The sequence below is a fragment of the Bos mutus genome, chromosome 22 (genome assembly GCF_027580195.1).
Source record: "Bos mutus isolate GX-2022 chromosome 22, NWIPB_WYAK_1.1, whole genome shotgun sequence".
NCBI lineage: Eukaryota > Metazoa > Chordata > Mammalia > Artiodactyla > Bovidae > Bos > Bos mutus.
The window spans coordinates 68934604-68960215 of NC_091638.1; the positions used below are offsets into that span (position 1 = coordinate 68934604).

At 53.0% G+C, this 25612-nt stretch overlaps 1 protein-coding gene across 1 annotated transcript in view; it reads right to left on the reverse strand.

Moving 5' to 3' along the window:
• Positions 1-25612, reverse strand: part of SLC22A11 (solute carrier family 22 member 11) — a 45815-nt gene that overhangs the window by 16236 nt on the left and 3967 nt on the right. Inside the window, 7 exon segments of the mRNA XM_070358988.1 lie at positions 15961-16069; positions 17195-17409; positions 20442-20554; positions 22568-22691; positions 24630-24732; positions 24735-24797; positions 24912-25066. Of these exon segments, the coding sequence (XP_070215089.1) occupies positions 15961-16069; positions 17195-17409; positions 20442-20554; positions 22568-22691; positions 24630-24732; positions 24735-24797; positions 24912-25066 (882 nt within the window).

Sequence of the window (25612 nt, forward strand, 5' to 3'; positions counted from 1 at the left end):
GTGATCCTTCACTTTTGAGCCCCACGTTGGGCGCCACTTGCTGCAGCCAGCACAGCAGGTAGGGATGGAAAGTGGTCGACGCACAGTTTGGGAAAAAGAAACTGGAGACAGAATAAAAGTTTTAAAGATGGGACTGGGGGATTCAAGACCTCTCGGATCAAGAGCCCTGTTCCTCGGAGCCACATCGCTTTTATTTAGTTTCTTGGCAAGCAGAAAGTATCTGCTGTGCTATGATGAAGTCAGCCTCCTGTGTCCCAGTCACATCTCCTGTTTTATTGATTACTTTAAACTATCTTGGTTATTTTCTTGTACAAGGGCTATCACCTGGCTGGAGGTCATAGACCCACACATGCCTTGGGAAAACATCTTAATGTGTGCACAAGCAGCCTTCTGAACTTGCGCTGACCTGGCGTTCCAAGGTCCACACTACGTTTTTCCTTAACTTAGGGTATGACCACCCCAACTAATCAACCCAATGTACTTTTATTTGGGTTATGCTGTATTGCTATAGTTTGCTTTTATTCTTTCCCATGATGATTTTCTCATGGCTTAGCCAGAGCAATGGGCAGCTGACTATTTACCTCTGCACCCAGACAAGAATACTGGAGTTGGTTGCCATTTCCTTCTCCATGGGATCTTCCCAAGCCAGGAATCGAACCCACATCTGCTGCACTGGCAGATGAATTCTTTACCATTAACGCCACGTGGGAAGCCCATCAGTACTAATTTTATCAGAGGCTCAGTTATACATTTGGGAAAGCAAGTAATCTTATAATATAGGCAGAATATGAGTAATACAGTCAGTAACCTTAATAAGGTTGTAAGTAAGTATTTAAGCCAAGAACTTTCCCTAGGTGCAGCCCTGTGTACCCCCACAGGACATCTGACCAGTCTGTTCTGGGCCATACAAGGTGAGTGGTGGGTGATGGTGACTTCTTACAGAGTTGAGAAAAGAATGTTGTCTTCTACAGAGTTACATGGCTGGTGCCAGAGGAGAAAAATGGATCTTCATGGTTGAGCAGTTATGTCTGCCATTGGGGAGGTCTGGTTAAGGCGTAACGTGGATGCACGATGCACACCAGAGGGGAGAGGGGAAGCCAAAGGGCAGAGATAAAGTTTTATGTTGATATTTTTCCTGTCTTGCCTTAAGATGTCAATTTTTATTTTGTTGACTTCCATTAGACTGTGTCACTTCTGTGCTTCCTCAGCGCTCACAGAGTGAAAGCCAAAGTCCCTTTCAGCCTCTGCAGCCTCTGCAGGCTCCTCTCCTGTCCCTGCTGCTTCCACACCAGCCCCATTGGCCTCCGCTTTTTGCTCCACGGCTCTGTCTCAGGGCCTTTGCATCTGCTGTTCCTTCTGCTAGGAGCCCTCTTCTCCCAGAGACCCACATGGCTCACTTAATCCAAGTCTTCGTGAGGAAGTCTCATTCTCTTTTGACTTCCCTGGTGGTACAGTGGATGACAGTCCACTTGCCAGTGCAGGGGACCTGAGTTCGCTCCCTGGTCCGGGAAGATTCCACATGCCGCAGAGCAACTAAGCCCTTACTCTATAACTGCTGAAGCCCAAGCGCTCTAGGGCCCTCACGCTGCAGCTACGGAGCTCACATGGTGCAGCTCCTGGAGCCCCTGCAACGAGAAGCGTTTGCACTGCAATGAAGAGCAGCCTCCACGCAACACAACTAGAGAAAGCCTGTGCACAGCAGCGAAGACCCAGCACAACCAAAAATGAATAAAGTCATTTTCACTGAGGCCCTCCCTGGGCCTCTATTTAAATGTTAACTGCCTTCACCTTTACACTCCCCAGTCCTTTTCCTGAAAAGAGAGAAGTCCCTGCTTCCTCTTCTCTCCATTGCACTTCCTATCATCCAACACCTTTTGTCTTCCACTCATAGATTTCCTTGTTATCTGTCTTCCCAGCACTAGGATGTAAGTTCAGTGGGGACCTGGTCAATTTCAGTCACTGCTTATTCACATCACCCAGAGCAGGGCCTGGCACTTGGGAGGTATTTGTTAAGTATGGTTTGACTGAATGAATGAATCAGAAAATACTTGGAGTGCACGCGACAAACGCACTCCAGAATTCATCAGAATCGGCCTCCTCCTGATGGGAGGTATTCCCCTCCAGCATCCATCTCACTAACTTTCTCTTTCATTGAATGCATTCTGCTCTTCCGCCCTTCAGCAGAGACTCCGATTTTCCAAATCATGGGAATTTAAATTTCAGGATTTATACTTCTCATTTCAAAATTACTAGTTGGTCCTTCCTACAACGGCCTGTTCTTGTTTCCTAACTTCCACTTCTTGTTTCATGGGTGGCATCATTTCCTTGCTCTCCTGGGGCATGTGTGCCTTAGTCTTATTATTGTGGAGATTCATTCATTCACCAGGCAGATTTTACCAAGGGCTAATTATGCACCAACTACTACTTTTGGCAGTGGAGACAAAGCAGGGAACAAACAGTCTAAGTCCTTGCCCTTGTGGTCTATAGAAGCCATGATGGTGGGGGAGGGGAAGCAAACCAAGAAATAGATGAGTGTAATCCAGTGATGAGCAGCGATCATGCCATGGTGAGAAACAAGGTGGCAAAAGGGGTAAGACTGAGGGGGCTCCTTTAGACATGGCAGTCGGGGAAGACTTGGAATATATAGGTTTGGTTGGGGTTGGGTGTGGTTGCTGAGAGGGAAGGCAAGGATGACACTGGTCTGGTGGGTGAATGAGGGGCAATCTACCGAGATGGAGAACACTGAGGTGAGCGAGCTGTTGTTGTTGAGTTGCTAAGTCATGTCCGACTCTTTGCGATCCCATGGACTGCAGCACACCAAAATCCTCTGTCCTCCACTATCTCCTGGAGTTTGCTGAACCTCATGTCCAGTGAGTTGGTGATGCTATCTAACCATCTCATCCTCTGCCACCCACTTCTCCTTTTGCCTTCAATCTTTCCCAGCATCAGGGTCTTTCCCAGTGAGTCGGCTCTTTGCATCAGGTGGCCGAAGTCTTAGAGCTTCAACAAGTGTGGGGGCGGTCAATCCTTTGGCTTTGGGTGTGGTGAGACCGAGCTGTCTGTTGGCAGAGGCGTGTGGAGTGAGTTGGTCTTTGGGGATCAGTAGGGCTGAAAGGCATTACAAACCCAGGACACACTGAGCTCGCCTAGGGAGTGACCTTTCATAGCAGGGAGAAGAGGTCTGAGGCTGAGCCCTTGGTCTCCAGTTTTTAGCGGCCAGGAAGATGAGGCTCCCATGAAAGGGACTCTAGATCATGACCATGGGGCTGAGCAGTGGCTGGAGAGAAGGTCAAGAAGAAGAGAGGTTGGGCAATTGGGCCGAAAGGCTTGGGGTCTTCTCTCCAGAGCCAAGTCCTGGTGAATATCAGGGGAAAGGACCAGTGAGATTGCGCACTTTCCAAAAATGGGCACAGACAAGCTGTTCAGCAACACGTTCTGTTTTGTGGACCTGGGGAGGCACTGTGGACCTTTCTGGCCGGATGGCACAGGAGGGCTTTTGTGATTCTTCCCAGCCCCTCCATGTCCTGTGGCGACAGCAGCTGCCTCTGGTCCCAGGCCAGGCGGGAGAAAGGCCGGTAGGCATGCTTACTGTCAGTGACTCAGCAAAGTCTCCGGTGGCCCACAGGGCTGGCTGCGTCCAGGCAAGCGGCTGGAGGAGGCAGCAGCCACAGCCCGGGTTGCTCATGCCTCTGGGGTCCCCCAAACTCGGAACATAGTATGAGGTAACATCTGAGCTCTGCTGTGCTCCCCTCCTCCCTCATCTGCTTTGAGACAAGATGACCGGGAGAGCAGTCTGGGTTCGTCCCTCTGAAGGTATCTGCCAGCCTCCGGCTCATCGCCCTTACTCAAAGCCACTGATGACTTCCTAGAGCTTCAGGAACAAGGCCAAGCCAGCCAGAGCCCCCCTGTCCCAGCCCGTCTTCAGGGCCTTCCCTTTGCTACTTCCTTCTGTCAGGGCAGTGTAATCTCCTTGGTTCTGTCTCATCTCAACAAAAATTTGAAGTGACGGACGTTAAAGCCCTCGGCATGTCACAGCTCTCAGACAGACCGTGTTATAGCTCTTAGACAGATCAGTGTTACAGCTCCGTGTTATAGCTCAATTTTATTTAGAAAATAGCAGGAAAATACATCCTGGTATGAGGGCATGCCAACCCAAAGTCGCGAAGAGGAGAGAGAGCCCCGGCCCTTTGGCTCTTCTTTTTATGTTTTTCCTCCCCTGGGCCTGCCCTACGTAAATTGGGCCAGCCAGGAGTGCTGTTTGTCCCACCTGAGGTCTTCCCTCCGGTCCTCGGACCTTCCTTTGTTCTATTTTCCCGGGCTTTTCCCTTCCTTGTCTTTTAGCCACCGCCATTCTGGACTCCTGTTTCCTGTCCTAACTACCTAGTACTTCATGTGGCCCATCTTTCCTTTTGGGCCATTTCTTCTGAGGGCTGTTGCCACCATCCCACCAGTCCAAACCCACCCCTCCCACTAGGCTTCTGCCTCTTGTCCCTGCCCGTCTCCACCACAGCCCCGCCCATGGGCGGAGCCTCGAGCTCTTCCCTCAGTTGGGTGATGGGCTGCAGGCGTCCCAAGGGCTGAGCCTGTGTCATCATGTCCCCCACGGTGCCCAGAGCTGGATCCAGCATGCACACCAGGGCCCAGGCAGGACATGGGGGTGCCACGCAGTCTTCATGGTCTCAGTCTGAACTGGAGATCTCAGGGCTTTTTTCCCTCATCTGTAAATAGAGCATCATAATCCCTGCTTTGCAAGGTTTTTTTTCAGGACAAGAAGTCATGGTTCTCACCTTCCCCAGTCACCCAGAGAATCCAAGTAAAGATAATTCCTTACTTGTTCCCAACACACGTGATGCCTGAGTTCCAACTCCTCCAGAACCTCTGAAGAGCTGGTCTCCTGGGTGTTACTTTTTCCAAATTGCTCTTCCAGGCAATTCTGAAAGTCTCAGCTACCACCTTCCTAGAAAAACGCACTGGCCCCCACTCTTCATTGCTACCAAATGTGCCCCAAATGTGGCCACAGGCTCAACTCAGAATTCCCCTAGAACAGCTGAGGGATGCCTCAAGGCTGAATGAAGATGATGAGGGTGATGGTGGTGAGGCTGGTGATGGTGTTGGTTATGGTGAGCAGGATGATGGTGATGGAGAGGATACCTAATGGTCATTGCTGCTTCCCCTCCCACCAGCTTCATGGAAATATATCTGACAAATTACATTGTATAAGTTTAAGGTGTACAGTTTGATTTGATACATCTGTAAATTGCAAAATAATGACCATGGTATATTAGCAACCACCTCCATCCCATCACATAATTACCATTTCTTTTTTGTGTTGAGAAAGTTTAAGACCTACTCTTTTAGCAATATTCACATATACGATACAGTATTTTTAGCTATATCACCATGCTGTACCTTAGACCTGAAAACTTGTTGATCTTATAACTGGAAGTCTGTACACATTTAACCAACATCTCCCCTTTCTCCTATGCCCCCAGCCCCTGGTAACCACCATTCTATTCTGCTTCTCCAAGTTTGTCTTTTTTAGATTCCACATATAAGTGATATTCTGAGTCTTAAAAAAATAATAATTGTATTTGTTTATTTTGCCTGTGCTGGGTCCTCGTGCAGACTGTTCTGTAGTTGCTGTGGGCGGCGGCTGCTCTGCAGCTGTGGTGAGAGAGCTTTTGAGTGTGGCGGCTTCTCTTCTCTAGGGCACTTGGGTTTCAGTAGTTGTGGTTCAGGAGCTCTGTAGTTGCAGTTCCCAGGCTCTCAAAAAGCATAGTCTCAATAGCTGTGGTGCACAAGCTGTTCTGCAGCATGTGGCGTCTTCCGGGACCAGGGATTGAACCCTTTTCTTCTGCCTTGGCGGGCATATTCTTTATCACTAGGCTACCAGGGAAGTCCTCTATTGAGTCTTTATATATGTTGACCAAATCTTGAGTCCTCTTCCTGTAATAATTCCTTTAATCCTTTTGACAACCCTTCTAAGTAGATACATGCTTCTTATACCTATTTTTGCAGATGTGGGAACTGAAGCTCAGAGAGGTGAGTCCGGGTCACGCAGCTACTCTGTGGCAGAATCAGGACTCCAGTCCATGTCGGCCCAGCTCGTGTTTATGTTTATCAACTCCTGGAATAGGCTGAAGGCTTTTGGATTGCAAAGAAGGACTCCAGGGAGTGTCCCTGCCTCAACACCCTTGCCTCTCTCCCTGGGCTCCTGCTCCATCAGGTCAGAAGCTCCTTCCCTCACATCCTCTTATCCCTGAGCCCAAGGACCCCTTACCTAGCTCAGAACCTCTGTAGAAGGAGCCCCAAGTCAGTCATTCTCACAGCCCTTCAGCGCCCAGGAAAGAGATCCATTTACTTCCTGATGCTGCCAGCTCACCCTCTCTCCTTCTGGACCAGATTCTAGCTTTCCCTGTGTGTAGCCAAAAGGCTCCATAAAAGGTTTCACCAGACAGAAAAGCAGCCTACCTGCCAGGCTAACTTCCAGAGTCACATGTTCCCACCTCTGGGGCACCGTGTGTGGCACCTGCCTGGAACCCAGTGGGCCCTCATCCACAGAACCCCTGCTTCCTTCCCCTGGCATACCTCCAGAGCAATCACGGGCATTGGTTACATTTTCCTCTGGCTTCAAGGCTGCTGACCCCTGGGAGCAGGCAAGACCAGGCCACCTGTGTGTACCCACCACCCACACAGAGGCTGAGCAGTGGCAAGGGGGGCGGTCGCGAGTGGCGGGCTCAGCGGTATCTCAGGCAGGTGGCCGAGGTTTGGGGGTGAGTGTATCATGGCTTTAATTGGCCCCCTCGTGCAGGCTGCCAAAGCCCTGGCCACAGCCCCCTTTGTTTCGGCTTCCCAGGGCCCCCGCACCCGGGTTCCTCTGGCCCATTGAACAAATCGGCTCTAAGTAGGTCAAGGAGAGTGCTGGGCAGCCATGGCTCCCGTTCCTTCCCTTTCATGTGCCTGGCGGCTCCTGCAAGCCTGGCCTGCCTGCACCAAAGGGACTGCACTCTCCTTGCTGCGTCAAAAAGATATTTCATGTTAAAATTCAACGGAGAGATGTTAACCAGCCGTCAGAATAAGGCTCGTCAGAACGCGAGCTGCTCAAACAGGCTGAACTTTGCCCCACTCTGCAGAGGGTCTCGCCCACAGCTGGCAGCGACCACCTGGCACATTTTAATAAGGCTGGACGCAAATGCTGCCCCCTCCCTCAGCCTCTGCACCCTTTCCCTGGAACCCATGCCACGGGGCCCCTGTTCTGGGGGTCTGGACGCTGTGGCTGGCCCCCCTGATTCTCGGCCTTTAGGATTTCAGCATCTTTGCAAAGTCGCATGCTGGTTTAGCTGCCTGGTCCTCTGGCAGAGCGCTGCTCTCTTTTTGTGAGTTTCAGCCTATTGTTAAGAGGAGTAATTTTAGGTGGATGCATGGAAAAGCTGGGGGGGAGTGTAAAGGGAAAGCATGACGTGGATTTTGGCAGAATCCCTCTCATTTCACCGGAAAACGCAGCAGCAGGATTTGGCCGGCGGTATGCAAACAGCCCGTGTGATCAGAAGCTTTCCTTTCCGCTTCTGTGGTTGAGACACGCATGGCCTGGGTTCGTAGTACCCAGTGCCAGCCACAGTTTAACAAACCCACAAACTCTTCCTAAATGGGAGGCCCTGTGGCTCGATGGTTACTCACACAGACTCAGGAGAGGCTGTCTGGATTTGAATCCCTGTGCTGCCCAATCCATGTAGCCTTAGGAAGGACATTAAGCCTCAGTTTCCTCCTCTGCAAAATGGGGACAATAATAGTTCTAATCTCATAAAGCCCCTATGAGGACTGTGTGTGTATGTGCTCAGTCATGTCTGCCTGTTTGCAACCCCGTGGGCTGTAGCCTGCCAGGCTCTTCTGTCCACGGGATTGCCCAAGTAAGAATACTGGAGTGGGTGCCATTTCCTTCTCCAGGGGATCTTCTTGACCCAGTTATTGAACCTGTGTCTCCTGTATTGGTAGGCGGATTCTTTACCACTGCGCCACCTGGGAAGCCCCCTGTGAGGACTAAATAATTTTATTAATACCACCATCATCATCATTTTTTTTTACCATAAGGACTGTGGGAGACACAGAGGAGCCCCCAGACTGACTCGAGGAAGTCCAGGGTCAGGTCAGGCAAGGATAGATGTTGTCTGAAGGACAAGCACCCAACTGTACACCCCGGAGTGAGGCTGGTGCAAATCCGAGTCAAAGTGTGATTCATCTTTTCACAGATGATTGGTGGTGCTTGGAGGTTTTAACAAAGCGCTCTTAGTGTTCAAGGAAGAACACCTGTAACACAGATATCAGGGGGGCAGGGCCTCTGGGCTGTCTCCCCGTCCATGTGATTTGAGCAAAGCGTAGGAGTGTTTTTACGGGGAGGGTAAGGGGGGGTGGCGTCCGGCCTCCTGGTTACTTCCCATCCTGCTGGAGTCTCAGCTACAGGCTTGAGATTTCGTGTGGTTCTGTCCTGGCTGGATCTGCACCTGGAAACTGAACGTCAGCCCCTAGCCTTTATTTACACAAACACACACACGTGCACGCGCACACACACACACACACACACATCATTTGCCTAAGTCCTAGAGGCTTAAGGAGACAAGGCAGTCGTGAGAACATCCTGCCCGGATGTAACAGTCTTGCTCGCTGGATGCCTCTGGCCTCTGGTTCACCAGGCAGCCTCCACCCTACCCTCCCTCCTCGACTTTCTCCTGTCCCAGGATCATTCCAGGCTCTCCTTTGCTGCAAAGACTGATAGTGTGTTCAGGTCTCATTTTGGCCCAGGTGACCTCGCCAAAGGAGTTTCCTAAGCCAAGACAGTGGTGCCCCTGAGAAGTCAGTTCTCAGCGGTGAGGACTGTGAGTGCCCCATCTAACTGTGCTCCGCTAGCACCTCCTCGGGGACCCAGGCAGACACGAAGCCTCACCAGGCCCCCTGCCAGGCACCGAGCCTGAAGGCTCGCACGTGGCTCCTGTGCGTGCTCTGCTCCCACCCTCTGTGCCAGGCCCAGGACCCCAGCGCAGCATCACCAGGCCTTGGGTTGAGATGGACACTGTCCCAGCTTGCCTGAGATCAGGGGGGTGCATTGGGGCCGTGGGGGCGGTGCCCCTCCTCTGACCCTCTCTTGGCTTCATTCTTGCTGCAGACCTGATCTCCTCCACACAGGGGCTGCCATCGCCCCAAGATGTCAGTTCTTGCTGCTCCTGCCCAGAGAGTCTGCTTTTCGTTATCCATTTTCCTTAGAAATGTCAGGCAGGGAGGGCGGGTCGCAAGAGCAGGTAGCAAGGTCTGACATCTGTGCATGGAGGAGGGGGTGGGAAAAGGAGTGTTCGTGGCTGGGTGGGAGGCCCCCCTCTAACCTGCAAGGGTGCTCAAGCCTATCACTACAGACCCAGGAAGTGTCGAGCTTTTGGCGGGTGGAGACAAATGGAATGGAAATACCACTGGACGGGGGGCTCTCTCTTAGGCCCCTTCACTCTCATCTCTCTCATTCATTCATTCGTTTGCTCCTTCTGTCATTCACGCACTCCAGCCTGCGGAGTGCTTATCAACAGGCCTGCCCACCACCAATTTCGTGGAAACAGATCAAAGGGTGATGAAGGAAATCAAGAGGGCATGGGGGCAATAAGGAGGAGTGGGAGGGACCCCCCAGCCGGTGGTCAGCATGGCCTGGCCTAGGAGGGATGAGCCTTGTGTCCAGGCTGTGACGGAGCTGAGCGTCAAGGCTGGTGAGGCTGGCAGGAGAGTGGATTGGCCCCTCCAGACACCTTTAGCCCGAATGCTGTGTTTTAAACAATGGAGCTGGCATTGAACATTTTGGAGATTTTACATAAAAATGCTGGCCTCTGACTGATTGACACCCCTGGGCTCACAAGCTCCAGTGGTTGGGCCTGGTGGCTACTGCCGCCACCCCCTTGGGGTCTCCTCAGGTTTGTGAGTTTGCCCTCCCCTTGGGGAAGAGACATCACCTGTCTCAGTAAAATGTCACCAGGGGGTCATTCAGACCCAAAGTCTCCTGGGCAATTCCTCTTTCAAATTCCACCCTAACCTTTCAGCAAATCCAAAGGATTCTTCTCACAAATCAACCCCCTGCCAACTTCTCCCTGTGGGGTACTGGGTACCCCTGGCACCCAGCCAAGCCAGTCATCTCCTGCCTGACATAAAACATCGAAGCACTGAATGGGTCTCCCTGCCCCAGTCCCCCGCCTGTCATCCATTCCACGCTCCCAGCCAGAGCATCTTTCCAAATCAGGTCAGATCCCATCAGCCCTCCACTCAAACCTTGCATGGCCCCTTCCTACCCAGAGTAACTAGAAAGTTCTCAGTCTTTCACCATTAAGTATGATGTATTAGTCTTTCAGTCGTGTCTGACTCTTTGCAATCCCACGGACTGTAGCCTTCCAGCCTCCTCCATTGAATTCTCCAGGCAAGAATACTGGAATGCGTTGTCATGCCCTTCTCCAGGGGATCTTCCCGACCCAGGGATGGAAGCTGGGTGGGTCTCCTGCATTGCAGGCAAGCCATCTGCTACAGTCTATGGGGTTGCAGAGTCGGACACACCTGAGTGACTTTCACTTTTGTCTCAATAGATAATAGAATATCCATTAGACAAAACTTAACATTCATTCCTGATAAACAACATTCAGCAAACTAGGAATACAAGGGAACTTCCTCAACCTGCTAAAACCTAGAGGGAGCATCATACTTAGGGCTTCCCTGACGGCTCAACCCAGGGATCAAACCCAGGTCTCCCGAGTTGCAGGCGGATTCTTTACCAGTTGAGCTACTGGGGAAGCCCTCTATTGAGATGATCATATGGTTTTTCTTCTATAGCTTGTTAATCTTGACTTTGAACATATATTGTTGGATTCAATTTTCAAAATATTTATTATGAATTTTTGTGTCTATGTTTATAAGAGATACTGACTTACGTTTTATATGCTCATCATGTCTTTTTCTGACTTTGATATCAGGGCAATGCTAGACTCACATGAATTGGGAAGTTTTATAATTTTCAGTTTGATGGAAGCTTTTGTATATAATTGATATTATTTCCTGTTTAAATATTTGGCAAAGTTAACCAGCAGAGCCATCTAGGCCTGGAATTTTCTCTGGGAGAAGGTTTCCATTTCCTTAATAGTTACAGGGCTAATGATGCTATCTATTTTTTCTTGAGTGAGTTCTAGTGGTTTGTATTCTTCGAGATACCTGTTAATTTTATCTGTGGTCAAATTTATTGGCCAAATATTCCTCATAATAGTCTTTTATCATTTTAATATCTGTAGGATTTACAGTGCTATTTCCTCTTTCATTCTTGATATTTTGTGTGTCTTTTCTCAGTGTGTGTCTTTTCTCTCTCTCTTTTCTTTTCTGATCAGTATGGCTAGAAATTTACAAGTTTTATTGATATCAAAAAAAACAGCTTCAGATTTCAATGATTTTCTTGATCATTTTCTATTTCTCTGATTTCTGCTATTATTCCCTCTCTTTCAGCTACTTTAGTTTTAATTCATTCTTCTTCTAGTTTCTTAAGCTGAGGTATTTGATTTGAGACTTTCTTCCTTTCTAATGTAAGTACTTGATGATATAACTTCCAACAAAGGTCCGTCTAGTCAAGGCTATGGTTTTTTCTGTGGTCATGAATGGATGTGAGAGTTGGACTGTGAAGAAGGCTGAGCACTGAAGAATTGATGCTTTTGAACTGTGGTGTTGGAGAAGACTCTTGAGAGTCCCTTGGACTGAAAGGAGATCCAACCAGTCCGTTCTGATGGAGATCAGCCCTGGGATTTCTTTGGAGGGAATGATGCTGAAGCTGAAACTCCAGTACTTTGGCCACCTCATGCGAAGAGTTGACTCATTGGAAAAGACTCTGATGCTGGGAGGGATTGGGGGCAGGAGGAGAAGGGGACGACAGAGGATGAGATGGCTGGATGGCATCACTGACTCAATGAACGTGAGTCTGAGTGAACTCTGGGAGTTGGTGATGGACAGGGAGGCCTGGCGTGCTGCGATTCATGGGGTCGAAAAGAGTCGGACACGACTGAGCAACTGAACTGAACTGAATCACTGCTTTACCTTCATCCCACAAATTCTGATACATCATGGAGAAGGCAATGGCACCCCACTCTAGTACTCTTGCCTGGAAAATCCCATGGGCGGAGGAGCCTGGTAGGCTGCAGTCCATGGGGTCGCTAAGAGTCAGACACGACTGAGTGACTTCACTTTCACTTTTCACTTTCATGCCTTGGAGAAGGAAATGGCAACCCACTCCAGTGTTCTTGCCTGGAGAATCCCAGGGACGGGGGAGCCTGGTGGGCTGCCATCTATGGGGTCGCACAGAGTTGGACACAACTGAAGTGACTTAGCAGCAGCAGCATACCCAATCTTTGGGTATTCATGAGTTCTTGACATGTGTACTCAAGGAAATGGGCACAGAAAGCTTATTGCAATAAAATATTTTTAGTTGTAAAAGCCTGGAACCAATGTCCATTGGAAGAATGAGTAAATAAATTGTGGTTTGTAGAATTTGGCTGTTAAAATGAATTAATATAAGGTATGTGTATTAACTTTACATCTCAAAAAAAAAAAAAGACTTAAAAATGGCCAACTGATATGTATTGTGTAAGATTTAGTAGTTTGAGAACATGAAAACAAAGTTTGATGTATATACATATTAAAAACCTGTATGAGAATGATAAACCCCTAAATCTGGCTTGTTTACCTCTGGAGAGGTAAAAGGAAAATGGATTGAATATCTGTTAACTTGTTACCTCATTAAAAAACATCAAACTTGAAAAAAAAATTCTGATACATCATTAAAAATTTTTTTCATCCAGCTCAAAATATTTTATAACTCCCTCTGCGATTTCCTCCCTGACCCATGGGTTATTTAGAAGTGGGCTTTTCAGTTTGAATGAGTTTTCTAGATGTCTCTGTCACTGATTTCTAGTTTAATTCCATGATGATCCAAGAACACACTTTGTGTGATTTGACTCCTTTAAAATGTATTACATGCGAAGTAACGCTGGGAATCCACAGGGGCCTGTTGGCGGAGGAAGTATGATCTTTATTACGAGCCACCAGAGGGATTTAAGCAGACAGGGAATTTGATCTGCCTCAGGTCTGATGTGCATCAGCTGTGAAAGAGGAGAAATGGGATGCCTGGGATGGGGAACCTGGGCCCTGAAGTTTCTCTGAGTTGCCCCAGAAGAGTGGGGAGTCCCCTAAAGGGTCTGGATCTCCAGGGAGGGGTGGGACTTTATGACAGTGCTGTAGATATCAGAGCATGGAGAGGTGCAGCTGAGGACCAGGAGCCTGGTGTTCTGAAAAGAGCCCTGGACTGGAGTCAAGCCGGGGTTCAGCTGTGTGCCTCTGGGCATGTCACTCTGCCTCTCTGGGCTTTCGTTTCCTCACCTCTAAAAGAGGTGGTCAGCCTCAATGATCCCACTGTTTTAACAGCTTGAGCTGTTGCTTGCATAGGGAGGGTCTGCGTAAATGAGGACACGGTGACTCCTCAAGACGGACGCACAGAAGGCTGGCCCTGCAGCATGAGGCCTACAATTAAGGCCTGATGTTCTGTGCTGCCTTGATATCTGGTGGAACCTGGAGGGATTCGGGGGCTTAACTCAGGTCCCACTCTGCTTCTGCAGGTAAGGTCCCCAGCCAGCAACACTTACAGGGGTTGGGGAGAGGCCAGCACAGCTCCTGTCACCCCTCAGCAATGGGGATCGGTTCCTTGCCAATTTGGGGAATGACTCAAACAAGGCAGTCCCACGCTCCTGTGGAACCAGGCATTGCCCCCACCCCACCCTGCCTCCAGCCTTTGGTAAGTCTCTCTGCCCCTGTGCAACCCTTGTGACCCTGCATGGTTGTCGACCTCCCAGGGCTGTGAGTACGTGTGAATAATAAACTGCGTCCCTCCATCTGTGCAGTGTTTGGTCGGCCCTTCCCTGTGACAACGGGACCAAAGGGCAGGAGGCCTCCCTCACCAGCGGGGTTAACAGAAAGTGACTGAACAGCCGCTTGCTCAGAGTGAAGCCAGCCTCTCTTAGGGTAAGTGGCTGGGTTTGGGCAGCCTGGGCTGGGTTTCAGCTCCATGTGCCTGCTCTGCTGGTGCCCAAGGCAGGGCACACCTGGACACCTATACCTGCCTCCTCTGCTGGTGCCCAGGGCAGGGCACACCGGAATGCCTGTTCCTGACAGCTCCGGTAGCAGCTTCTATCTGTTGGACTCTGGTCTGTGCTAAGATCCACTAACTTTTTGGGGAGGCAGTTTCCTTGAGCCCTGTTTAACTGATGTGGCCGTGTGAGTAGCAAGGGGAAGGCTGGAATCCAGGTTGGTCTGGATTCCCTACGATCTACTTTGGAAGCTGGGAGGTGAGAACCCGCAGCACCAGATTCTGAGAAGTGAGGAGAAGGGGATGGCTGAGTGAAGGTGTGAAGACAAGACCCTGGCGGGGAAGGGAGAGGACCCATCATGTTAACGAAGAGGACCTGGGACATCCAGGCCGGGCGTGTCCGTCTGCTGGGGGCTCCTGCAGGGCTGAGGTGGGTGGGAAGTCTGGCAGGGCTGGGAGAGCAGAAGAAAGGGGTGATTCTGCTTTCAGCCTCAGCAGACAGCCATGCTGCTCGCTCAGCCATGCCAAACCCTCGAGGCTGCCCAAATCACTTCTGCTTTCTGATCACAGACGAGGCGATTCCCTCCGGAGGGGATCTTTGGCCCGTGGGACTCCTGAAGGCTGAATTTCTAGAACCAGGTGCTTTCTGTAATGACCACCTCTTGCTGGCCTCCCCTGGCTGCTGCTGACCTCCTAGAATAACAAAAAAGGAGAGGGGGTGGTATGTGGTGATGGCTCCAGGTCTGCGGTTTGGAGGGCAGAAATGGGGGTCAAGTCTTATGGGAATGTAAGCTCTACAAGATTAGGGTTTTATTTACAGCTGTTGCCGAAAGCATGGGACAGTGCCTGAAATGCAGTAGATACGGAACAAAAATGAATTAAGTGAAAGAATAAATTAGGTCTTGGCTTCTCTGCCTCTTGGCTGGGTGTCCTTAGGCAAATTGCATAACCTCTCTGTGTCCCCATTTTCTTGATAGTGAAATTGGACAGAACAGCACCTCATAGGCTTGTTGCATGGATCAAATCAGGTGCTGTATTAAAACAATAAGGGCCCACTAAGCCCCTGCTGTTATTATTACTACTATCATGATCTTGGCTCCTGTTCAGTGAGGAAGGCTCCCCACGAACCCTATCACCCCAGACACAGCAGCCACACTTACTGAGCATGAGCTGCAGGCTTTCATATAATTATCCACTTAAACCCAAATACAACTCTCTGAGTACACTGTTTTGGTGTTTTTTTTTTCAAACACCCATTGTACCAGGACGAAGTGGAAACCTAGAGCTGATTCTGGCTATAAAAGGAAGTTGAGGAACGTCCCTTCATTCCTATTCTCGGCACCTGATAGTCTATCTGGACCTGGGCTTCTTTGCAGGAAGCCTTAAGGAGGAGAGTTGAGGCTCTTCTGTGTCAGTTTGATAAGAGAGGGATGGCGCTTGCCCATGTGGCCAGGGATTCCATCTTGGGCAGTCTGGCTGGAGAGCTGGGCTCTGGACCACTACGTTTTCCTGCCTAAGGTACAATCACCTTCAACCTATGAGGCCTCAAATAAATCACTTCCTCTCTCTGAGCCTCTTGTAAACAGGGAGAGCAGTAGTATCTTTCTGGCAGGGTTGTTGTCAAGATTAAACGGTTTCAGAAACACACTGCCTTCAGTGTGACATGGGGGAACTGACAAGCTCGAGCTGCGGGAGTCGTCGCTGTGACCACCCGGCCCGGTTCCTACCCCTCTCTGCACAGGACTCCTCCCAACCCTTGAACTCTCCTGTCCCCGGGCTGGGGTGGACCGGCCCTCGCGGGGTGTGCCTTCCACAGCTGCAGCCCAGCCTACCGCAGTGAAGTTGGGAAGAGTTCCGGCTTGTAAATCATGATGCAGGTTAAGCTGAGGCCAAAACACCCCTTTCCCAGCACAGCAAAGACCACACGCAGGGTCTGCAGGTCTAAGGCAGAGCAAGGAGTGAGTTGGGGTCTGTCGGGAGGGTCCCTGGGAGCCTGGAGCAGAGGGCCTGGGTTCTTCCACAGGGCTCCCTTGAGCTGAGAGCAGGCAGGTCCCAGGCGGTGTGCCCCAGGGCCAGGCTGCCCTGGGCTGGGAGCGGGGGCGTGTGTGGCCAGGGGATGTGGCTTGAGATGTCACGGTAGGGGGTGGGCGGGGGGTGGTGCAGGGCCAGAACCCAGCCAGCTCTGAGGTGGGTGAGCCTGAGTGGGTGGCACTTGAGGAGAAGCCGTGACAGGGCTCCTGCGGCCCTGAGGGTGCCTCTTCCCTTGAAAGAGACGGTCAGGCCGGGCCCAGGCCCACAGCAGCGCCCCCGGGCCACCCAGCGACCCAGAAGCTTGCCCACAGTGCCTCAGCCTGCCCGTGGGGACCCTGCTTCTGCGAGGAGCCTCAGCGGGAAGCCGAGGTGAGGTCGCACTCCCTCAGGGGGCCTGGGCCCAGCTCCCCTTCCCGTAAGTCGTCCTTGTAGGAAGAGTCTTAGAAACTGTCAAGAGCGCTTAGAACTGTCTCAGAAGCTTTCCTTGGGGCACGGGTCTCACTCAGAGCTTGAGCTCACAGTTGGGCCTCCATCCTCACACTAACCACCCCCCGCCCCAGCTTGGCAGCCAATGGGGGACACCTGTCCCTGCCCCTCCCCGTCACCCACCTTAAACAGTAAATCGAGACCCAAAGAGGGTTTCTGGGGCCTCAAAGCGTCTGTGGGGAAGGAGCGAGCTGGGCACCCTCCCCACCTCCCCAGCGCTCTGTGAAGCACACCTGGCTTCTCGAACATGAGGAAACACCACTCAATGCTTCTCCTCCTCACCTGGGGCCCCGCTCGGCCTCCCATACCCGTACCCCCTCCGCAGACTCGGTCTCCTGCTTCAAGTCCTGTCCAGGCCTGGCTCCGTCCCTCACCGCTGCGGGATCTCAGGCACCGGGCTTCACCTCTCTGAACCTCAGCATCACAAGGAAATGGGTGGGGGGTGGGTGGAGCTGTGGCGGTCAGGGTCTTGGGCGGAGCGGGGTGGGTGGGGAGGAGGCCGGCAGCCCCTCGGTCCCTCAGCCCCCAGCTCCGCCGCCCTGATTGCACCTTGCGGGACCAGCGTGTTGGCCAAGACGGCGAAGCCGGCCCCAGCCAGGGAGCCAGCCAGGGTCGTGCGGCGGCCGAAGAACCTGAGCAGGAAGGTGGTGATGGCCCAGGCCAGGAGGTCCACGGCTCCAAAGAGGACTTGAAGGAGGAAGATGTTGCTCCCCAGGTTCTGCAGGTCGAGGACTATCCCGTAGTATGAGACGGTGAGGAAGAAGCTGTGGGGGGCATCCAGAGTCAGGCCCCTGCCCCAAGGAGGAGCGGGCACCCCTGGGGGGCATCCAGAGTCAGGTCCCTGCCCCAGGGAGGAGTGGGCACCCCTGGGGGGTGTCCAGAGTCAGACCCCTGTCCCAGGGAGGAGTGGGAACCCCTGGGGGGCGTCCAGAGTCAGGTCCCTGCCCCAGGGAGGAGTGGGCACCCCTGGGGGGCGTCCAGAGTCAGGTCCCTGCCCTGGGGAGGAGCAGGTGCCCTGGGGAGGAGTGGGCATCCCTGGGGGGCATCCAGAGTCAGGCCCCTGCCCCATGGAGGAGGGCTCACCCTGGGAGCATCTGCCCACGTGGGGTCTGTGCCAGAAGAAACGTCAGCCCAGCCCCTGGGCAGCCTGCAGGATCATCTCCCCAGGGTCAGGTTGTCCCAGGAAAGGGTGGGGAGGACAGTAGCCCATCCAGTCCAAGTGTGGGCCTTGGTGTCAGCCACGGCAGGCTGCACGTCGCCTCTCAACCTCCTGTCCACCAACCAACCATCAGGAAGACGTGACCCTCTCTGGGCAGACAGGGCAGTGAGTCAAGCTGACCTGCCTCTCTGTCAGGTTCTAGTGGATTTCCCTAGTGGCTCAGATGGTGAAGAATCTGCCTGTGATGCAGGAGACCTGGGTTTGATCCCTGGGTTGGGAAGAACCCCTGGAGAAGGGAATGGCAACCCACTCCGGTGTTCTGGCCTGGCGAATCCCATGGACAGAGGAGCCTGGTGGGCTACCCTGGTGGGGTCGCAAAGAGTCGGACACGACCGAGCGACTAACACACATACACTGCCCTCTGGCTCTGCTTCCTATATCCGGTTGTGGCCAGAAACCTGCTCTACTGGCCAGGAACCTGGGCAAGTCTCTGTCTGCCCCTCACTGGCTGCCAGTTTCTTTGTCTCGAAACATGGGGTTAATAACAGAAAGGGGTCTCAGTGGAAGATGCTGGGCTGTCCACTTCAGGATAGAAAGTCTTATTTTTGCAGCTCTTGGGAGTGCTATGCCCCAGCTGGGCAGAGCATCCCATGGCTGGTCTACGCCGGCCAGAGGGATGACTCGGAAGGGCCGCCCCAGCTCCCAGGTCCCCAGGCTGGGGCCTGGCTGTGACAGCACCTGTCCCCTGTCCCTGCTGCTTCCTGCCCTCCCTGCCCCCACTCCCCTCCACAGGAGGCGACCCCTGGAGCTCTCTCCATGAACTTCATGCTCCCAGACCTCCATCTCAGAGTCTGCCACCCAGAGGGTGTCCCCTGCCCCTACTCAGGAGGGTGGCTTCTGAGTAGCTGAATGTCGTTATTGTTTAGCTGCTAAGTTGTGTCCACCTCTCCGCCAGGATCCTCTGTCCATGGGATTCTCCAGGCAAGAATCCTGCAATGGGTTGCCTTCTCCAGGGGATCTTCCCAGCCCAGGAATGGAACCCATATCTCCTAGATTGGCAGGTGGATTCTTTACCGCTGAGCCACCTCAGTAGCTGAATTTCTGCCCCTTGGAGATTGACTCTGGCTCCACAAGTGGCCATGCAGGTAAATAATTCTTGACCACTCTTCCAATCCACCCCACCCCGCTCTTCACCTGGACAGCCCCCAGCCCTCCCCTTCAGCAGCGCCTGATTGCTGCCCCCAAGAGGCTTTATTCAGGTGCCACCAGGCTAACAGCTGCAGAGAAAAGCTGCAATTCCTGCAGAAACAGATGCTTCCTGAAGCTTGTGAACAAGACTGGGAGAAAAGCTGGGCTGACTTGCGGGCACAAGCACCTAGAGTCTTAGCCAGTAATAACTGGGTTAACAGTCAAAGCCAAGAAAACCCAGGAGGGTGGCCGCCTCACAGTCTGTGATTTGAATGACAAAGGGTGCAGAGCAGCCCCTGGGAGAACTGAGGAAGCCTTGATGGCTTTTGAAAGAACAGCCCTGGACACTCACTGGCCCCCGGGCACTCCTTCTAATTTATCATCAGAAAAAGAAAAGAAAAAATACAGAGAGAGGCATTTGATGCATTCTTTGCTCTAAGATGCAGCACATATTTGCCATTATAACCCACATGTGCTAAAATATAGCATAAAATTAATGTTTTCCTAATTTTGAGTTTTTTTTTTTTTTTAATTTTTTTTTTTAATTTTGAGTTTTATTTCCAGATCGAGTCCCAATCAAACCTGACCCTCGGTTTTTGATCCGCTCTTCAGGAAGTCGCTTAAACTGACTTTGTCTTAAGGAGTCTTTGCCTGGTCCCAGGTGGAAAAGACCCTGATGCTGGGAAAGATTGAGGGCAGGAGGAGAAGGAGGCGACAGAGGATGAGCTGGTTGGATGGCATCATTGACTTAACGGACATGGGTTTGAGCAAACTCTGAGAGATGGTGAAGGACAGGGAGGCCTGGCGAGCTGCAGTCCATGGGGTCACAAAGAGTCAGACTCGGCTGAGCAACTGAACAGCACTAACAACAAAGGCCGCCCTGGGGGACAGGGCCTCCTTGGGCGGGGAGTCCACGCTCACTGCGGGGCCGGAGGGTCTAGCGGGGAGCTCAGCCAGGGTTCAGATGCCCACTCTGTCATCTCGGGCACGTGTCTTTCCTCCCCTGGCCCCTCTTTCCCATCTCTAAAGTGGGATATAAATGAACTCATCTCATGGGATGGCTCAGAGGGGGCCGTGTGTGGCGGGAACGTGGTCGCTTCCACACCCCGGGAGTCCAGCTGTCAGGGTGAGTCTGGTGCTGACTTTCCAGCTCCTGCTGGTCCCTTGGCTCTGGGGACATCACGGCTCTGCCCTTGCCCTGGGCTTCAGTCTGACCCGGCCCCCGGCCCAGGACCATATCCCAGCCCTGCTCTCTGGCTGACTTTCTGCACAAGCCAGCCTCCTGACCACATCTGTGCGTACTCCGTCTCCCCCACCTATCAGGCTCCTGACCCCTGGGGGAGCTGCCTGTCCAAGCCAGGGATGTACCCCATGAGGCTGTAGGGGCTGTTTCCCCCTGAATACTGCCCCCCAAGCCCTGTACCGGGAAGGGTACACAGGACGGCATACTTCACCACCAACAGGTTGCAGGTTCTCCAGCGGAGCACGGGCAGGCGGAACAGGTCCAGCACTGACTGGCGGGACTTCGCAGAGGCCACCTCCTGCATGCTGGACATCAGTACCTCTGGGGGCAACGGGGCAGTGAACGCTGGGACCATGGCCCTGCCCGACTCCCATGCCAGACATGGTGTCCAGGTGGGCAGAGGGTTGGGGAGAGCCTGGCCTTGGGCCCTGGAGATGGAGAGCCCTGGGGGTGGGTGGGGCTGAGGGCAGAAAGGCTGCTCTTTGGCCCGGCCTGAGCTCTCTTCTGCAGACCCAGTTCCCCTCTAGGAGCCAAGGCATGGTCTTGTGTCCCGTCTCTGGCTGCTAAGCTGCCTGCTGCAGGGAGCCCTTGGCAGTTACCCCGAGAGGCCCTGCCATCCCTCTTCATTCCTCTTGGCTGGCTTCAGGGCACAGCTGCCCAGTCACACTGGCTCCGTACTGCATCCCAAGGGCCCATCCAGTCTACACCTGCGCCCGGGCCCTGCCTGCCCCTGCTCAGCTCAGTCCTGGCCAGCTCTAGCTCACCTCCTCCTGGAAGCCTTTTCCGATCCTTCTGCCCTCAGGGAACTCTGAGTCCTCTTGTCTCTGTCCGCACATCCTCTCACACCTACTTCCTTGAAATAGCTACCTTCAGACAAGCACATCCCATTTCTCCAAATATATTGAAGAGCCTTACGAGGTAAGTGGGCAATATATGTGGGTTAAGGCGGTGACTAATAGATGTGGTGATGTGGGTGCGTGGTTGTTGTTGGTGGTGGTTGTTTTGTTGCTAATGGTGGCTGTGCTGTTGATGGTGGCTGTGGTGGAGCTGGGGCTAGTGATGACGGTGACGCTGACTGTCTTGATGGTGTGGGTATTGATGGTGGTGTTGATGGTATTGGTGGTGCGGATGATCATAAAGATGAAGTTGATGGTGATGGCATTGCTGGTAGAGGCGATGGTGGTGGGAATAGTGATCATGGGTGTGTGGAGAGTGTAGTGGTGTTGATATTAGTGGTGTTATTATTGTTGGTGGTGGTGGTAATGACAGTGGTATTTGTGTAGAAACGATGGTAGTGGTGGTGACTGTGGGTGTGGCGGAGGTGGGAACGGTGGTGATAATGGAGATGTGATGCAGGTGTGGTAGTAATGGCAGCGGTGCTGACAGTGGCGGTGCTGACTGTGGTTATGAGGGTGGTGATGACAGTGGGGATGGGGATGGTGATATGGACGATGGTGGCGACGGACGTGGTAATCATGGTGATGGTGGTGATGGTCGTGGTGGTGGGGGGGATGGTGATGGTGGTGGGGATGGTGGTGGTGGTGATGGTGGGGATGGAGGTGGTAATCATGGTGATGATGGTGATGGTCGTGGTGGTGGTGGTGGGGATGATGATGGTGGTGGGGATAGTGGTGGTGATGGTGATGGTGGTGGGAATGGTGATGGTGGTGGGGATGGTGGTGGTGATGGTGATGGTGGTGGGGATGGTGATGGTGATGGTGGTGGGGATGGTGATGGTGGTGTAGTGGGGATGGTGGTTGGGATAGTGGTGGTGGTGGTGATGGTGGTGGTGGTGTGGTGGGGATAGTGGTGGTGGTGGTGATGGTGGTGGTGGTGTGGTGGGGATGGTGATGGTGGTGGGGATGGTGATGGTGGTGGTGATGGCAGTGGTGGTGGGGATGGGGATGGTGGTGGGGATGGGGATGGTGGTGGGGATGGTGGTGGGGATGGTGGTGGGGATGGTGGTGTGGTGGTGGGGATGGTGGTGGGGATGGTGATGGTGATGGTGGTGTGGTGGTGGGGATGGTGATGATGGTGGTGGGGATGGTGGTGGGGATGGTGATGATGCTGGGGATGGTGATGGTGGGGACAGTGATGGTAGGTTTGATGGTGATAATTACGGGGATAATGGTAATGATGATGCCAGAGATGGCTGAGATCATGAAGGTGATGATAGTGATGTTGATGATGGTGTTTTAATGTATGAGTCTGTTGATGGGGGTGGTGCTGGAGTGGATACGGGTGATGTTAGTGATAGTTTAGATAAAACACCAGTACAGGTCCTTTCCTGGGTCATATCTCACACTCTGGGTCACAAACAACAGCATCTCACCTCTGTGGTCAGTGTCTTCCAGGCTTCCTTGTGGCCATTTATCTTGGCCACCTTTTTGAGTTCCTGAAGCGCTTGATCTGGTTTGCCTATGATAACATGCCATTGGGCGGATTCTGGCAGCCGCCTGTTAAAGAAGCAGGTGCTTGACTGGGTCTTTGCTTTCTTTGCTCAGACTGGTGACCAGGTGCCCAGGTCAGGTGGGGAGGGGGTGGTGGGCAGCAGACCCTCTGGCTACAACAGGAGTGGGGAGAAGGCCGCTGCTTCTCCCTCTGCCCTTCTAATGCTGAGTTGGGAAGTCCCTGATGGTTGCAGAATAAGGATGAGTCCCAACGCCTGGCCACCCTCTCCACCAGCCCCCACTCCCTGCCACCCCATCTGGCTTCCCTGCTGCCAGGAGCCTGCCCGCCCAAGCCCCACATTCAGCGAGTGCCCAGGTTGACTGGATATGGGGTGATTCTGGGGCCATTTTTATGACAGAAAGCTTGCATCATGCTGAATTAAAACACACACACACACACACATTTAAACATCCCCAGCCAGAACCGAGAAGGCAATGGCAACCCACCAGTACTCTTGCCTGGAAAATCCCACGGGCAGAGGAGCCTGGTAGGCTGCAGTCCATGGGGTCGCTAAGAGTTGGACACAACTGAGCGACTTCACTTTCATGTTTCACTTTTCACTTTCATGCATTGGAGAAGGAAATGGCAACCCTCTCCAGTGTTCTTGCCCGGAGAATCCCAGGGACGGGGGAGGCTGGTGGGCTGCCGTCTATGGGGTCGCACAGAGTTAGACACGACTGAAGTGACTTAGCAGCAGCCAGAACCAAGTGGTTTTATAAAAGTAGTCAGCTTCTTTCCAGCCTCAGGGGCAGATGGACAGGGAGAAGTATCTCCCTGGTAAAAGGGTCCAGAGTTTTCCCGGCCCACAGGAACTCAGCTGGGTTCAGGGGGAAGCTAAGAAGAATTTTTGGAGGCAGTATGTCACGGTTAGAAGAGCCAGCCCACCTGGGATACAAATCCTGCCTCTGGCACAAAACAGTGGTGTGGCTTTGGGCAAGCCACTGAACCTCCGTGGGCCTCAGTCCCTCATCTGAAAGTAGCAGTAATAACATCTCCCTTCCTCATTAGAAGAAGTGTTGATGGACCTCCATCGTGGTCCAGTGGTTAAGACTCTGCTTTTCCACTGTAAGGGGTGCGGGTTCAATCCTCGGTCAGGGAACTAATATCCTCCCTCCAAAATAAAAACAAACAAATAAAATGGTTTAAATGACACATTAAAAAAAGCAGTGTTGATGCACATCTGGTGTTACAAAGAGCGCCTGGGATGCACCCAGTCAGTGTGACCAGGGTGGCTTAATCAGTGTAACTATGGAACGGTCTTCCTCCTTTCTTCCTGGTCCTGTTGATACAATAAATCTCCACATTGTCAGCGACTTCTGGTCTATTGTATTTTCCGATGGATCCCCAGTGCCTAAAGCCAAGTCTAGCACAGAGCAGGAGCACAATAAACACTTGAGAATGAATGAATGCGTCCTTATCCTTCTCTACCTGCCCACAGCAGACCAGCTTGGCTCTGGCCCATTGGCACAAGAGACACTTACGAGGACAAGAATTTGTGATTATTTCCCTGTATCTCTTCCTCCAGTCCCCACCCAAGCAGGTATTTTCAGACCTCAGAGATTTTCGAAGCGTCAGAAATAGAAATGATAATATCTTTCCATATCCGATGCCTGACTTGGATGCCCGCAAGCTGGGCAAGTGGTGTGAAGCAGTGAGGCTGGTGGGTGTGGGGGAGCTGGTGCCAATGTGAGTGAAGGATGGAGCCCTCAGCCTTGGGCCAGTGGGCTGGGCTGGAGGGAGCCTCAGAGCCCTGGCTGCAATGCCCACCCCGGAACTCTGAGCCCCCAAGACGTCTGTCCCCAGTGGGGTCTGCTCACATCGCTCTCTTCCAGGGTCTCGGCATCTTGGGAGCCATGGCCAGCCAGAGAGGTAGGGGTGAGGGACCCCCTCTTGGATTCCCCTCCTGTTTCTCCCCAAGGGAAAAGGCCCCACACTGTACTGACCAGGATATCAGGAAGATGACAAAGAAAGGCACCGACACGGCCAGCTGGAGGGTTCGCCAGTCCCGCAGGGTGAAGGCCAGGCCGCCCACGGCCATCTGGCCAATGCGTAGGTGGACCCCAGGATCGCCATGGTGACGGCCTTTGTGCTGGTTGTGGTCCACTCCACCACTGAAGGACGGCACAGACACGCAGGTGAGGGCCCTGTGCGCTGGGCCCTCAGGCCCCCTCTTCCCCATGCACCCCATCCCCACACCGGCTGGGGCCGGCGATCGAGAGACTCACTGAGCATCGCGGAGGTCAGGAGGATGCTGGACAACCCCAGAGCGCTCAGAAACCGGAGGCCACAGTAGACGGGGAACCTGGGGGCAGCGATGGTGCTGATGCTGGTCACGGCCACCAGCACGCAGCACCTGCTCAGAACTGGCTTCCGCCCAAACCTGTTTTGGGGAGACAAGCATGGTGGGCACCTGGAGAGGGGCCTGGGGACTTGAGCACAGAGGCAAGGGCTTGCCGTCGGAAGGCCGAAGGGGCTCCTGCTGGAGCCTCCCCCAGGCGCAGGCAGGCAGCACCTCCTCAGATCTCCAGGGACCATGTTCAGAGTGCGCTTGTTATAAAAATGGCAGACGTCTTGCTCTCGTGGGGCAGTGTAGCCTCGTGGTCCAGAATAGACTGGCATTGGGTGCCTGGGTCTGAGCCCAGCTCTGCCCTTCCCAGGTGACCTTGGGCACCTGGCTCAGTGTCTGTGGGCCACAGTTTCTCTGTCTGTAAAACGCAGGCATTCATGATGAGATGCCAAACAAGGGGGCAGCATCGCAAGCGGCTTGGGGCCCGTGGCCTTGGGCGAGCCTGGTGACCCACCGGAGCCCACACGCTCGTGGTGCCACTGCCGCCCCGAGGTCAGTTCAGCCTGAACCACACAGGCATTGAGCTGAAGTCTGTGTCAGGCAGGGGCCTTTCCTGGTGGTTCAGCAGTAAAGAATCCG